The sequence below is a fragment of the Spinacia oleracea genome, chromosome 5 (assembly GCF_020520425.1).
Source record: "Spinacia oleracea cultivar Varoflay chromosome 5, BTI_SOV_V1, whole genome shotgun sequence".
NCBI lineage: Eukaryota > Viridiplantae > Streptophyta > Magnoliopsida > Caryophyllales > Amaranthaceae > Spinacia > Spinacia oleracea.
This window is the reverse complement of record NC_079491.1, coordinates 42,067,763-42,084,829: the sequence shown is the minus strand read 5'-3', so window position 1 is coordinate 42,084,829 and position 17,067 is coordinate 42,067,763. Positions and strand designations below refer to the sequence as shown.

General features: G+C 35.8%; 1 protein-coding gene across 1 annotated transcript; it reads right to left on the bottom strand.

Moving 5' to 3' along the window:
* Positions 1–7,747: 7,747 nt before the first annotated feature.
* LOC110775221 (polyadenylate-binding protein RBP47C) lies at positions 7,748–11,167 on the bottom strand. Its single transcript, XM_021979819.2, has 6 exons — positions 10,496–11,167; positions 8,905–9,370; positions 8,717–8,775; positions 8,508–8,638; positions 8,332–8,428; positions 7,748–8,250 (listed from the first exon to the last, which is right to left on the bottom strand). Exons 1-6 carry the CDS (start codon positions 10,976–10,978, stop codon positions 8,098–8,100), a joined length of 1,389 nt encoding a protein of 462 aa, XP_021835511.2. The 5' UTR covers positions 10,979–11,167; the 3' UTR covers positions 7,748–8,097.
* Between the last annotated feature and the right edge of the window lie 5,900 nt (positions 11,168–17,067).

Sequence of the window (17,067 nt, the reverse complement as noted above, 5' to 3'; positions counted from 1 at the left end):
AATCTCTTCAAACTTTTGCGATAACAATGCTAATAATAATACCCAAAAATATACGGAGTACCTCATATCAAAATTTTCCAAGAAATTTAAATTATACTCCTCCAAATTAATGCACTACAATTGCTTTTCCCAAAAGCAATTCAACTACTTAAAATCAAACAACATATATTATGCCACTATGGAGATTTTACTACTCAGCAATAAAATCAATGCATCAAGCAACTACATTGTCATTACTGATATAAGAACTTGAATCTGACGCACCATTAATCAACAAACAACTTATATGCAATACCCTCGCTTGTAACACGATATAGCACTACAGATAAAATCAACCGAGCAATTAGGCAATCACAATATACTCTATGGTGAATATAACTCTCCATCAAGAAACTATAATCTAAAGCCATCACATGTTAGGAATACATATAATTACTAAATAACATAGAAATACATATAATCAACAAACAACATACAATTCCAAGAGACTTAGTGTGTGTGATTACAAATAATAATTTACACGAACAATTAAAAGGGACTAAGTGTGATTACCTTTCCAAAACTTAATACCATGGTGCAAAAACTGAGAGTATTAATATGCAGACATGCACAAAGACCCACGAAACTAATCCCCTTGTGCACCGCTATGGAGGATCTATTTGTAAAATACTTGTTGGAAGATGAAAAGAATTATGGAAGATCAATCAATGATCATTAAAGAATCAAGTTTCTTGCTTTAGAAATCAAATGCACGTAAAAGAGGAGAATAAGAAAATAAGATTGAGATACTGATCAAACAAACTAGCAAACGGCGGTTCCTTTTCTTTCCTTTAAAAATATTAGGGTTTAAGGATATTTATATTGTCTCGTAAAAAGAGTCCTACTAAGTTTAAAATAGCTCTTTATAAACTTTCCGAAAATATTAAAAAAGACTAATTAAAAACAAAAATTCATTTATTAATACTTATAACTTCATTTTCTCTATAAAAATATATATTATGAAATCATAAAATATTGGGGTATTACATTGGGTCACACAAATAGTACGTAAACGGATCAAGTATTTAATGGCATTAAATACTCCATCTATGTATATTCGGAATCGACGGATCTTGGTTTCAATGGGAGCTGAGATCGTCAAAGGCAAATAAATGAATACTCCGGAAACGATGATATTGCCGGAAACGGAAATATGGATCGTATCGGAAATATAAATATTATCCAAGTCGTAGATGTGGCCGGAAACGGAAACATGGTACGTATCGGAAAATATTATCGGAAATGGAAATATTGCCGGAATCGGAAATATTGCCGGAAACGGAAATATTGTCAGAATCGGAAATATTAGCGGAATCGGAAAATAATTCCGGAAACGAAAATATTAAATATTTGTTCGAGACGGAAATTAATTCCGGAATCGAAAATGTTAAATATTATTTGTATCGGAAAAGAATTCCGGAATCGGGAAATTAATCGGAAGCGCGTCGTACGAATTAGCATCGGATGAGCTTGCTAGACGAAGGCCCAGCACGAAGCCAGGCCCGCGTCCAGCAAGCAATGGCGCGCCACACACGAACAGCCCAAGGTTTCCCCAGGCCCACCGCAAGGCAGGCCCAGCGCGCGCCCAAGGCTTGCAAGCAAGCCTCGTGGGCTTCGTGGCCGCCTGGGCTGCGTCGATGCTCGCGCTTCACGCGCGCGCGCATGGCGCCCCTCGTGGGCTGTTGTGCATGCGTGTGTGTTTGTGTTCACATACGAAACCTAAAGCATATAGGATTCATTTGATGATTGAATTCCTAATCCTAAAAGATAATTAAATTAATTAAATAAGAGTTCTGCCAGGATTCTAATTTAATTAATTCGTATCCTAGTAGGATTCGATTGCTTATTCCATAGCTTATAAATATGAGATCAGTGCTCATAATTTATAACGAGTTTGAAGTATTCAAAGGTAAGAATTTGAGCAAAAATTCAGTCATACACTTTGCCCATAATAGCCGAAAATATTAGAACTTTAAGGGCGATTCTAGTTAGTCAATCTAAAGGCGGATACGGACGTGTTGTGGACTTTCTACGGAGGGACGACACTTGGAGTCCTAAAGACTTGTTCTTGTTCGGTTCGGGCGCAGCAAGGGAGGGCACGCTACAAAGAGTATGCATCCTAATTATGTTAATTGTTATGTGGCAATTAATTTGGAATCCTGGCGTTTATGGTTTTTCCGCATGATTTATATTCGTTTATATGTATCATAACCTAACAGATATGTCAAAAGTTGTACAAGGCCACTCGAAGAGCTAGAAACTGTAAAATGGATGGTCGTGCTCGGATGGATCATAGGTTGTGATCATCTATTTATTTGATCAGTTTAACTCTGACACTGAGCAACACCTCTAAACGTAATAAGGATAACTATTCTTACCTTATGTTCATGAGTAGGCATCAAGTGACAAAGGAATTAGGAAATGCACACTTGTGGGAGATTGAAGAATACATGTCCTTGCTCCAAATATGCATTTATTTATACGAAGTCTAATAAATGCGGTTCAGAATTAATTAAGCAAGTTAATTATTCAGTGAGATCAAGTGATATGAATGCCTAGGTAGAGGCCGCTTCAGATCAAGTGGGATTAATATTATTAATATCACAGCTTACTGTTGACTGAACCCCTAGGGTCACAAACATAGTACGTGAACGGATCAAGTATTTAGGTGAATGCAATATTCAGCAAATACTCTAATAATGGATATTCGGAAATGATGGATGTTGGTTTCAGTGGGAGTTAAATAAACTATCAAAAGGCAAAGACAAGAATATTGTCTGAAACAAAGATATTTCCCGAAACGAAAATATGGTTCGTGTCGGAAATATTACCAAAGATAGAAATATTACCGGAAACAGAAATATTGTCGAAATTGTGAATATTATCGGAAATGAAAATATTCGAATCGGAAATATTGCCGAAATCTGAAAACGAATCGGATACACATGCTCGAACCAAGAGCCGGAAGCACGAACCAAAGGTCATATGCATCGTAACCCATGGACGAGGCAAGCCCACGAGTTGGCCGCAAGGCCGGGTCTTATGGGCAAGTAACATCGCAGCGCACAACCCTAACGTGCATGGGCTGTCCCAATGGCTTCCTTGGGCACCAAGATTACTTGCAGCGCAAGTAACTTGGGCCACAAGCAAGGTACAACCAGTCTTTTGGATTTCTAGGGTTTTGTGTGTTTCCAAAATTTCCTAAAGTTTTTTATTGGTTTTAGGATTATTTCCTAACCTAATTAAATTGGGGTTTTTTATCCTAGTATGATTCTAGAGTTTCTATTCCTATAAATATAGGCCTATGGCCATAATATTCACAAATAAGTTTTTACTCTTTGTCTATCACCTAAAAGTGAGAATCTGAATTATTATCTAGACCTTATATTGAGAATCTAAGCTAATTGAATTAAGGCAAATTCGAACATACTGTGGACTACTACGGAGGGGCGACATTTGGATTCCTAAACTCGTTCTTGTTTGGTTCGGGCGCAGCTAAGGGAAGGCACACATCACACACTGTATGTCCCTTAATTATGCTAATTGATTATGTGATTTAAATGTTTCTTGGCACTCTAGGTTTATTCCGCATGAAGATTGGATTGCTCATAACCTAACAGCTTGGGCTCCAATATTGATTACGATTTAAAACTTAGAACTTGAATTTTGAAGAGATTTTTTATGCTTAGAATTAGTGTTTTTTGTGTTAAATGATATAAAAATTTGGGAAGAGGTTCAACGATTTAAAATTGGAAATTTCATCTTCTAAAACCGGAAAAATGAGGGGTTTATATAGAGGATTTGGAAGATGTCTCCTGACGTCAGCCTACATCGGGCACAAGAGCTGCATCGAGAGCATGTGCCCTAAGCCAAGTGTAAAGGGTGTGATGCGCAGGTGTCGTTGGTCTCTGAACAAACTGTGTGCATGCATAAAAATATTTGTGATTTGATATTTTCGTATGATTTGCATTAAATGTTGACATTAGATGCTTATACTTTTTTTGTGTTGGCAAGTATTCGGAAAGGTGTTTGCGTCTATATTTTTTTCCGAAAATAGTGTTTGCGTCTATATTTTTTTCCGAAAATGGTGTTTGCAACTAATATTCTTTGTAAAAGTGTTTCGGAGATGGTTTTTCTCGGTTTTATGGGTCAGTGTCCTATTTACTCTGTTTTATGGGTCAACACTCAGATTTTCGAGTTGGTATATGATTTTGATTGGATTTGTGTTTTGCAATTGAATTTGGGACTCGTATATTCGAGTTGGTATATGATTTTTATTGGATTTGTTTCTCGAAATTGAATTTTGGACTCGGATTTTTGAAATTAGACTCGGATTTTGGAATTTGTAACTTTTAGCCGATGTCCTCAGAAATCCGACTCGGAACTTGGATTTTCTTAACTTTGATTTGGAGTCCGGGATCGGGAATCGAAATCAGATTTTGTGTTTTCGGAACTGGAACTAGTATTTAGCAATTTAACACTTCTAGTAATTATCCAACTAAAAGTGGACATGTAGTATCGTCATAGGACTTTTAAAGGGAGACACAATTTTGGTGTCTACATGTATTAAATTGTCTGAAAATTTTTATTGTTGTTGAACTTTTCTGAACTGAATTTATTTGTGTGATAATTGTCTAGAAAAACTTATTTTTGTTGAACTTATCTGAACTTACTTTCTCTAAAATAAGTTGAAATAAGCTGAAATAAATAGACCCTTAATCAATTTTTGGGCTCGTATGTATACCAAAGTGATAGATATTAGGTCAAATTTATAACCCGGAGCATTTGAGGCAATTACTAGAGAATCCACCGCGCTTGGGTGCAACACGATGCTCCCGAAACCAGCGCAACATGCTAAGAACTGACACAACACGCAGCTTATGTCGTACCCTAGATAAAATGCTCATAACTCTTTCTCGCAATTTTGGATTTAGGTTTATAATAACTTGTTAGAATTCTAAGGATGTCTATATTCCCAACCCGTTTGAATGCTTATTATTTGTAGGTCTTGAAATATAGAGAAAATAGTGAACGGTGTTCGCTTTAAACCGAGTTTAGAAAATAGCTCATACTTCCTCCGTTCCTAAAATATTGCCCCATTGCAATTTTTTATGTTAAATTTTGAAAACTTTGATCATGAATTCTCATAAGCCTATAAGAAATAATAGTCATGCGGGGACTTGTTGGATCTGCTTCGATGTACATTTTTTTAATATCAACCTTTTATAATTTTTACGCATGTAGAATCAGAGATATTTACGTTTTAAGTCGTGCAATGGAGACTGTGAAAAATCAAATGGTGCAATCTTTTAGTAGGAGGAAGTATCTCTTTTGTTTCAAATCGGAGTTAGGAATATGATATATGGATGGAAAGCTTTTTTTTGAAGGACAATAATGTATTTATGAATTTCATGAGCTTGTTTTTGGTGGTTTTGGGCTCGCTTCACCTTTTATTTGACCGTGAACCACGAATTAATATTGGGTCAAAATTAACCCTTTAGACTTGTGAAATTTGAATTGGCCGGATTCTTTCAAGTAAAGGTATTGTTTTTTTTTTTTGACAAGAAGTTCATTCAACGAAAAACTATTACAACCTATAAACTAAGAGACGCTACAACACAGACGATACCCACAATAACTGTAAAACCAGTACAACAAGACAGTATAAGAGGGACAACCAGAACCATACATAATAAACAAGTAAAGGTATTGTTAGTATCTTCGCATGACGCTGAGATAATTGGAGACAAATTTGGTGTCTACAATAGAAAAAAATCTATTTAAAAACATCGTCTGATACTATTTAACTGTCATACCACATGTTATGTTACCTATTTCCTATTCAACTTGCATACTATTAGGTACGTATCAGCTGAATACAAACTTTTAGGAAAGACGGTCTAACTGTTAGACCACTTTCATGCATTGGAACCAATTACTTATGCGCTTTAACTAATTAGTTAACCACTGAAACCAATTAGTTAAGTCTGAAATTCAATTAGTTAAGCAACGAAACCAATTAGTTATGCAACCGAATCAATTAGTTTAGCACTTAACCAATTAGTTAAACAATGAAACTGATTAGTTAATCAATGAGATCAATTAGTTAAGATTTTATGAGTTTTAGTTAATAATAAGTTTGTTCAAAAATAATAATTCTTCGACTCATAAATTTAAGGAAAATTTGGTAATATTAATCCAACATTTGGCCGATTTTCTTTTATTAAGCCCACCTATGACATATTTTTTAATAATCCCACCTTTGCTACCCGACGACTTTTATTGGACCTAAAAGGTCATAAATCTGTTGTAGGCGGTAATATATCCCTACGTGGTAGTACTCTCTCTCGATATATCCAGTCATCATCATCAATTTATCACCATCTCGTTGACCTTTTCACCGGTTATCGGTCACTTAAGCCCAATAAAAGTCGTTGGGTAGTAAAGGTGGGATTATTAAAAAATATGTCATAGGTGGGATTAATAAAAGAAAATCGCCCAAAGGTTGGATTAATATTACCAAATTTTCCTAAATTTAACTATTTGTCTTTATACCTTAACTTTTTATTATTCAAATTTTTTTTTGAGGGGATTTTATTATTCAATTAGTTATGATTTTATTACTTTTAATTATGTTTTACACTAGTTTAGTTAGTACCAAAATAATTAGTCTAACTGTTATGCTGTTTTACACAAAAGTTTCTGCCAGCTGAAACAAGTGTTAGTCAGTAAAATAATTTAGACTATAACTAAATTAAGTTCGGCGGCGAAAATAATTGAAGTTCAGTAAATACAGTTGAAGTATACATAGCCTATTTAAATAATTGTAAACTGTTCTATGAGTTTTCGTTATTTGAGTGAATTAGTTAAGTGGGTCAAGTGAACACTAAAATTGGGTTTAGCTTATCTGGATCAGATTGAATCAACATTCGATTAACTAGAGTCGGGTTGATTTAGGGTATCATGTTCACTTGGGTTGAATCAACAACATTTTGAGGTTATACTAATGCGGGTCACATCATATCTAGTTTAATCACTTAATCAGGTTGGGTCAATTTCAAGTCTTACCATGAAAATTTAGGTTTCAGGTTATTCTATCGAATCAAACACGGACTTGGTACAATTTTTATTTATTAGAGCAACATCGAGTGTACGGTTTTCTTTGATTGGTTGCTGGATCAATTCATATCTTAAATTAGCGGGTTAAGTCAGGTGTTTGGACACGGGTACAACAAAAAATATGATATGTGTAAGGTTTTGATTTCGATTTCGATTGTACGGTTTCCCTCGGGCTCTCTCATAAGGTAGGCTGTAGGGAAGTGATAAATTCCCCTTTATGTGTGAATCAAATCCAAGTAAGTAATTGGCTAGACGTCCGTAAATAGTAAGAGTAGTAAGTTGTTATTATAGGAAAAGGTCAGACATCTTTCCTAAATCGATTGTTTTTATAGAAAATCTGCCTGCCCTTTTGGTGAGGAAATTTCGTAAAGTGTACTAGAAACATATGTAGGCCATAAAACAAAGAAAATACTAGTAAAAGTCATAATCACCCCCCAAAATTTGATCCTTTAATTTTCTGAGCAAAAATACAGCTGAAACTAGACATGCATTTCAAACACAAACACAAACACAAACTATAATTGCAACAACAACACTTTGGGCAGCAAGCACAAATAGATATGCAATTGCAAGCATGAAAATGATAATATATTGTAAGGAGCAAGTTGCCCGTTCCATTGATAACTTGTCCTCAAATGAATGTCTAATAGTAATATAAAATAAAAACAGAAAAAACTAGGTTGGGCGTTATCAAAATTTAGTTCCACTCCACAATCCACAATCCACAATCCACAATAGGAGGGGCACAATAGGAGGGGCACAATAGGAGGGGCAGTGGTTGATAAAGTTTTCTACATAACAGGCTCACACTAGAAAGAATCAAACAATTTTGGCTAGCTAGTGCGACACATTACATATCGTTGATCGATGATCGATGATCGATGATCGATGATCGATCATCTAGAGGCTTTAATTTGCTTCTCCTGTTTTCTTCTGTCTTCAGCTTACTTGTTGCTGATTCCCGTACATAGGGTAGGCTCCGTAAGCATACATACTTGGGTCATGAGGGTGTGGTACATATCCGTAACCACCGTCATACATTGGTCCTCCATAATACCCTCCGTTCCATTGATTTCCATAATCACCTCTTGACTGTCATCCGCAGTAAAGTTAAAGTATGTTTTACAAATATCTCAAATCTATTCAAATATCACACAAGAGAACATTATTTACCTGTTTATTAGCTGGGTTGCGTCCCCATGAAAGACGAACTGTTTGCTTTCCTATTACTGTCCCATTCAACTTGTTCAAAGCCTCTTCAGCATGGCCTCTGCAGTTAATACAATCTTAATTCTTAGCACAGCCTCTTCATCATTTTTGTTTCAGAATGCACTTTATGGATACCATACCTGTTTGCAAATTGCACGAATCCACATCCTTTCCCTACTGGAATTTTAACAGAAACTATCTCCCCATATTGGGAGAAAGGTTGTCTAAGATCCTCATCTGTCACACTAGGATCCAAGCCTCCAACAAATATCTATAGTCAAAAATAAGGTATTATCAGTTCCGACACACTTCTTTTAACTTTGTTCAATTATATTCAAAATCTACTCACTGTTGTGTTTGACGAATCTCCTTCAGATTGTGCAGCATTTCCATTTGATCCATATCCACCTAACAGGAACATGTTATTTTTTTAACCAGTCATGAGTCATGATTAGTGAATCATATATCATATCAATACAACATCTCTACACTATAGCCCGGCACACATTGCAATGAAATTAAAGTGAATGCAATTACCTTGTTGATACCCAAGAGACTTTCGAGGAGTAGCAGGGCCAATCCGCATTGGCCTGCTTGAGCAATAGACACCATTCATGTCAGTCATAGCTTCAGTCCTTTCGCTGTCATCCCCAAATCTAACAAAACCATAGCCTTTAGACCGACCAGTATTGGCATCGATGACAACTTTTGCAGCCTTAACAGAAGGGTACTTAGTTGCAAATAATTCATGCAGCATAGTATCAGTCACATCTGCTGCTAAGTCTCCCACAAAAATAGAAAGATCAGAACCATTATCTGTACGCTTATCACCCATGCTAAAAGTGGCCCAGTTCAGACGGAAAGGCTGCTCTGCATTAGGCATCATCAGTCCACTATAACTCTGTAGAACCTTATCCGCAACACCATGAGTAAAGAATTCAACAAATCCATATCCTTCTGATGCACCAGTCTGTTTGTTGCGGATAACCTTAACAGATGCTATCTGCATTAACCAAATATACCCATTCCAAATTTAAGAAAAACCCATCCAATTACCCAATATAGGATACTAGATAAATCACCTAATCCTGTCAACATTCATTTAACTCATGGACTTTACTAACATCAAACTCTATCAAAAGAAAAAACATTTCTTAAACTCATGATTCCATTCAAACATACCAAGATATCTCAAGTTAATGATTTCCATGAACCAGCAAAACCGAAAAAGCAACCGAAATCCCAGAAATACTCCACATGATCGTCAGAACAGAACAATATGAATAACAGGAATCAACAAATTCATATGAAAGCCTTAACACTAACAAGAAAGAATGTCTGATGAACTGATAACAATTTCTGACCACTGTACCGGTATAGCAGCTTCAATTACTAGACAGTGGACACTCTGCAATGATAATAATACCACATACAGCTACCAAAAAAAACAAGCCTTGACTTTACGCTTCTTCTAGTTCATCGACAGTGTCTCCTATCAAACCATAGTCTTACAAAATACATTTCTTTAAGAGATTCACAAAACTTATCTTGTTATTCCTTGTTTCGTCAGTCAATCATAATGACACTAATTTATGACTGTGCCCCCAAGTTAAACTTATCTTTCCCAAACTAAACAAGTTACACTTATCTTTTCCAAACTAAACTAACTTTAAGTGGTAAGCAATCAATCACAATAACATATCTAAATGCATCATATTCCGTGGTCAAAACCCGACATAACTACTTCTACGCATTCTAACTATCAAAAACACAACTGAAGTCAAACTACTCATTACCATCAAAAGAGAAAAACCCAAGATCTAAATCCATCCAATAAAATAACTGTCATTTTTAATGTTGAGAGAGTCATTAATTAGATTTTTAAATCAAAAAATAAAAAACTGTAAACTTTATTAAGATATCCTAGAATATATTCCCACTTCACAAAAACCATTCTTTAACGAAATAAAACAAAAACCAATGAAAAAACTCAATAAACACGATCTTTAACCTAAAAACACACAGAAAAAATTATGAAAACATAAACACAAATATAGAAAGAAATCATTCACAAATCTCAATTAACATTTAACGTCATAAATCTTAAAGAAAGAAAAAGAAGAAAGACCTCGCCAGCAGAAGCAAAACAGCTGCTCAAATAAATCTCATCCATCCAATGGTGCAAGTCACCAACCCAGACAGTCTTATTTTCAGCACTTGACCCATCATTATTATTATTATTATTGTTATTTCCATTATTAGTATTATTATTTCCATTACTATTAGCATTATTATTATTATTGCTATTGTTATTATTATTATTATGGTGGTTATTTCTTTGGTGGTGGTGGTGATGAGGCGGCGGAGGCTGCATATAAGGATGGTGAGGATGGTAAGCCGCCATATAGTGAGGCGGCGGAGGGTAATGTTGTGGGGCCGCCATCATCTGATGCTGCATTACCATAGCCGCAGCCGGGTATTGCATCCAAACAGCACCTGCTGGTGGTGGTGTTCCCACTCCTCCCGATAGCGGCTGTTGCTGGTTGCTGTTGTTGTTCTGATCCGAAGACGAGCCGCCGTTTCCATTACCATTAACAGTTGATTGTTGCATCTTCTTCAGCTATACTGGTCCACTCCACTATCTTTTCAATATTATTCAGTTATTAAGATTTCTAAAATTGAGGGAGGAAAGAAAGGAAAGAGGAGAGAGAAAATGGAGAAAAAAGGGTTTTGAAGGAAGGAGGCTGCTGTGGGGGGTGGGGAGGGGGAAGATGGGTTTATTTAGATAGAGATGAGTTTTTTTTTCGGGTATTTTTATTTTTTTTAAAAGAAAAATAAAAAGAGAACTGGATTTGCCCTCACTCTGGTAAAAACGCGGTCACTGTCGTAGCCGTTGGATTGGATTTGCCTGCACTCTGATCTCTGCCGTCTATTGTACGGTGGGGAGCGTTGAGGAGAGACAAAGTGAGCCGCAGTAGAGAGAGCATGTTGTCAATTTGTTAAATTTTGTTACCACTTGCTTCCCATCATTTTGTCTTTATTTTTTGTTTTACTGATTTTCTTGCTTTCTTTTTCTTAAACCTTAAAAACTCTTTTCAATTCAAAGGCATTATAGTTAGTTTCCAAAAAGAAAAAGAAAATTACAGTTAGCAAAATCTGATATTTGGTTTGACTTTTTCAATGGTAATTTAAATAATTGTTAATTATAATTTTCCCTATTCGATAAAACTAGCGGTGACGGTTGAACAACGGGTAACGTGTAATGGTTAGCTGTCGGTAAATACAATAAAAGTTATATACGAAGTGTATGTTTAAAAATATACTATAAATAAATCTAATGTTACCTGCTACCTTTGAACGCTACTAATTTTAACGTTTCACAAAAGTTATATAACCACTATTTCTACCGCTAACGATTATCTAAACCGCTCAAACACTTACAAATTTTACAAATAGCGTCTTGACTATGGAATTGCGGATTATTAATTAATTGTCCACATTTTATGTATATAGTGTAATTTTATTTTATAAAACATTTATTATTGCATGGTTAATTAATTATCACATTTTGTATATAGTGTAATTATAAAATATATATATAATAAAAAAAAGTTGTATACAACAAAACCATAGGGTTTCTCTAAATTACAACCCCAAATTATTTTCCGGCAAAAATCACCGGAAAATGATGTCATAATGTTATTAAAAAAAATAGTGACATATTTTCTATAAAAAAAATTAAATCGATACATAAGAATTGAATCAAGAAAATAAAATAATCGGAAAAAAAAAATTGTACTTCATAATTTTTTTTAATAACGTTATGACATCATTTTCCGGTGATTTTTTCCAGAAAATGGTTTCGGGTTGTAATTTAAAATAGATGTACAAGTTTAAGGTTGTAATTGGAAAAATTAGAACTTTGAGGTTGTAATTGGAAAATGAAGAACTTTATTAGGTTGTATTTGGCAAATTTGCCTTTCTTTTACGGAGAATTAAATTATCGTGTACGTGCCATACTCCGTCAAAGGGTGGAAAGCCCCGATCTTTTTATTTTGTTGGTTTGTTTGTTATTTACGGATAAAATAATATAATGCTTTCTCCTTGTGCGACCCTCGAAAGAAAAAATGTTTTTTTCCTTTTAAGGAGAATATTTCTTAGTTTAGAGAATCTTAGATTTTTGGTGTACGAGAGAAAAGTATTATTTAATTTCGCAGGAGAAATTGATTCGTCGATATATATTTGCGTGGTGTGCAGCAGATGTCTAATTTACGTCTGCAATCATCTGAATCTGATTTACTTCATTTTAAAACTACAATAGATCAAAAGAATCCCCGTTGGATGTTGTATCAAACAACAATGTGTAAGAGACTATATGAGATGCTCGACATGCAATGATCATACTTTTGCAGAAAAAGAGTTTTATTGTATACGATTTTCTATGTATTTGACAGATTCAGGTGTCTTTTGTAGATGTTGTATGACTTTTTATCAATGATTAATTTTAGTTTCAAAATAAATAAAATATCCCTTTTATTCTTATTTTAAATTTTCTCAGAAATACTAATTTTTACGGATTTATTTTTGAAAGGAAAAGTAATTCATTAATACAGAGTCATACGACATTTACAAGAGAAATATAAATCAAACAATTAACACATGACAAATTTAATCAAATAAAGGTTTCCTTCATCAAACTACGATCGTTGAATAGATGCATTGTAGAACGTCTCCTATACAACGCTGGAACATGCAACCTTTTCAGATACAAGGTCTAAGGATTTGTTGTAGCCGCGATGATGATTTCCACTTGATTCATCTGAATATACCCGAAAATTTGATATTTATTGCGATCCCGCATAAAACTTCATCAACAATCAATTCTACATAAATCCACTACGAGTGAAAGACAAAACAAAAATACTAAAACTAACTCCACCATAGGGAGATAACGAACAAGGGCGAAATCCGCCCATAGGTGAAAATTTAATGAATATAAGAGACAATAACTGAATTAAATGAAGAGAAAGAGTCGAAAAGAGTCGAAATTAGACTATCTCCCGCCTACAATGGCCAAGAAAATAAATCCTATAAAATGAGAGAAGGAGAGGGGAGGGGAGAGCAGCCAGACGAATTAAAATTTATTTTATAGTAAAGAAGTAGCAGAGACAGGTGGTGTCAAGGGTAGTCAGCCGACCACCCAATTTTGTGTTTTTTAAAAAAACTTTTGTACCTTATACTTGTATTTATTAGAAAAAATAAATTAATACGGACTAAATAACTGTTTTTCTAACATATAAATACCCTAATTTAAAATTCTCGACATCCTGACACCACGATTTAAAAATCCTAGCTCCATTATTTATTTCACTTATTTAATTTTTATAAGGTGGAGCATTATAGAGATAATAATGCCTTGAACATAACTAAATAGCTTTTACCTATATAAGGGTAACTTTTAAGCATTTTACATTAACTTTAACTTTAACTTCAATATACAATATTTGTCGTACATTTTATGTAAATAAGAATTTGTGATACCAAGTCTTATTTTAAAATTTATGACAATTTTTAGTTTTTTTATTTTTAATGTAAAGAGAGTCAAAGCAATGGTGTGGCACTGTGGCTACCTTCATAAGATTTTTTTTATATATAATTATTACGTTTTTACAATTTAATTATATATGTCCTCTTTCATGGTCACCACTTTCAAAAATATTAATCTTTTTTTCACTCTCACGGTCTCTCACTTACTCTTACACTTACTCACACTATCTTTTTGGTCACAATAAATAATTCACTTACTATTATGTTTTATAATAAATAAATCATTTACTATCATTTTTAAAATAAATAATTAATTCAATACATCACTTACATATTACTCCCTCCGTTCCTTATATTCGATCTTCCCATTTGAAATCTTGACACTATTCACAATGGAATAGAATATCTTGAATTACTATCAATATATAAGAAAAATATAGTCATGTGGGGTCTTATTTGATTCGTCTCACTGAACACTTTGACAATATGAAAATTTACTCCCTCCGTCCCAGAATAGTCGTTACACTTATCTTTGCACAAAGTTTTAGGTGATAAGTGGTTGTTTGGTTATCAATTGTTATTTTATTGAAAAAGTGGATGTGATAGGAGTTAGTGGGGTATTTTTTTAATTGAATGAGAGAGGGGGTGAGGACAAAACAATATTTAGTGGGAAGAGAGACAATATAATAATTGTGGGGTCATTCCTTATTTAGAAGTGTAACAACTAATTTGGGACAAACGGAAAAGGAAAGTGTAACAACTAATCTGGGACGGAGGGAGTATAATTTTTAATAATACGTAATTAAAGATGTTAATGGTGTAATATGCGCATTGGCAAATGTACGAAGGTGAAATGAGAAGAACATTTAAACAAAAGGAGTAGTTTATTAAATTCAACTCAAATCTTCTAAAATTATGTGTCCGTTAAAGTGAAACACTTAAAAAACAAAAAATGTACATAAAACTAGTTAAATCCATGATAAAACAAATTAAAGTTATTAATTCACCCATGTGCATGTACTGTTGCACGGTGAAGGTACTCCAATCCCACATCTTTTTGGCTTAATTTCATTTTCAGAACTTATTTGACAGTTCAGTTCAGTTAGTTCAGTTCAGTTCAGTTCAGTTCAGGAGCATTCAGTTCCGTTCAATTCAGTTCAGGAGCATTCAGTTATGTTCAGTTCAGTTCAGTTCAGTTCAGTTCAGGAGCATTAAGTTCAATTCAGTTTAATTCAATTCAATTTAACTTAATAATAATAATAATAATAATAATAATAATAATAATAATAATAATAATAATAATAATAATCATAACTTTGGGCGATTAGGGTCCGTATTATGGGCGTCTAGGGTGTTCCAGGTCCCTTTTCCGGCGGCATACACGGCTATTCCGGCGGCGGTTCGTTCGGTGAGGCTTCCACGGCGGTTCGGCTGTTATTCGGGCAGTTGTTCGGCAGTTCCACGGGCAGTTTCGGTTGAGTTTTTGGTCCGTTTTGGTGCAGTTTTGGTACGTTAATTGTTGAGGTTTTGGTGCAGTGTTGGTCCGATTTGCAGGCGGTTTCCGGTGGCGTTTTACGTGCGGTTCTCAGGTGATTTACAGGGGTTCAAAAAGGTTTTCAGGCCGCCCGGAATTTGGGTGCGTTCCGATCAGGTGCACCCTTATTTCGATCAGGGGTGATTCGGTGGTGCTGTGATTCGGTGGTGCTGCGATTTCGGTGGTGTTGCTGTGGTGTTTCGGCTGTGTTTCCGGTCAGGTGCAGCGTCATTCAACCAGGTTGTTTGTTTGGTAGGGCTGTTATTAGGGCGGTGCTATTGCTTTCGGTTGCGTTTTTGGTCCGTTTTGGTGCAGTTTCGGTACGTTAATTGTTGAGGTTTTGGTGCAGTGTTGGTCCGTTTGGCAGGCGGTTTCCGGTGGCGTTTTACGTGCGGTTCTCAGGTGATTTACAGGGGTTCAATAAGGTTTTCAGGCCGGCCGGAATTTGGGTGTGTTCCAATCAGGTGCACCATTATTTCGATCAGGGGTGATTCAGTAGTGCTGTGATTTGGTGGTGCTGCGATTTCGGTGGTGTTACGGTGGTGTTTCGGCTGTGTTTCCGGTCAGGTGCAGCGTCATTCAACCAGGTTGTTCGTTTGGTAGGGCTGTTATTAGGGCGGTGCTGTGGCTGTGGTGTTTCGCGTGCGTTAACCATCAGGTTGTGAGTTTGTGAGTCTTTGTCAGGTTGTGCGTTAACAATCAGGTGGTGTTGCTTTGCTATTGTTATTGCTGTTCAATCAGTTTGTTGTTGTTGATTTGTGGCGTAGGATTCTCCGGCATTGTTCGTGTTGTTTTGGGAGGCATTTCTGGGCTTTCGGTGGTGTTTAGGGTGGTTGTGGCGTGTAGGTGCTGCTTTCTGTTGAAGTACTTTGATATGGCGGCTTCCGTGGAGAAGTTTCATTGCCCTTTTGTGGGTCTTAGCGGGTTCCAGGATGGAGGTGGGCGTGGTTTTTTGGTGAGGAGTTCACTGCTCACTCACTTACGTGATCGTCATTGTTGCTCTGGTGTGCGGGATGTAACCCGTCATTCCCTTTCAACCAATTTGCATGTTTTTTCTACGGCTTAGGTGACCTTTCGTCGTATGGGAATTTGGCTATGTGGAGATTGTTTCAAGACTCATACTCATCGTATTAGGTGTCGACATGGCAGTGGTTCTAGTTCTGTTTTTGTGGATCCACCTGATTCTGGGGATGGTATTATTCGTTTTATTCTCTACGGTATTCAAAAACCTCTAGCTCCTACTTCCGAGCTGTCTTCTTCTGATGCGCCTCGAGAACATCATTTTTCCTTTGATGTTTCTCTTCTAGACTCTTTACTGTCTAAGCGGTTGCGTTCTGTGAAATCCATCCCTCCCAAATGTCGTTTGGGTTTTTCGCGAGTTCTGAAAGGGGCGCTTGATAAGGTGATTGGCAAACCAGATGACATCGCTTGTTGGGTTCAGTTGCTCGTGTTACCACTTTGTGTCCTTACGGCTTTTTCTCCGCGGAGTAATCGTGAGTGTTCCTTCGGTGTTAGGCGGCGCCGACAGGAAGAGTGTATCACCTCTGCTATTCGTTCTTGGGGTGTGCCGGGTGGTTCTGAGCATCTTGTTATAGACACATTGGCTAGCGTGTCTCCCC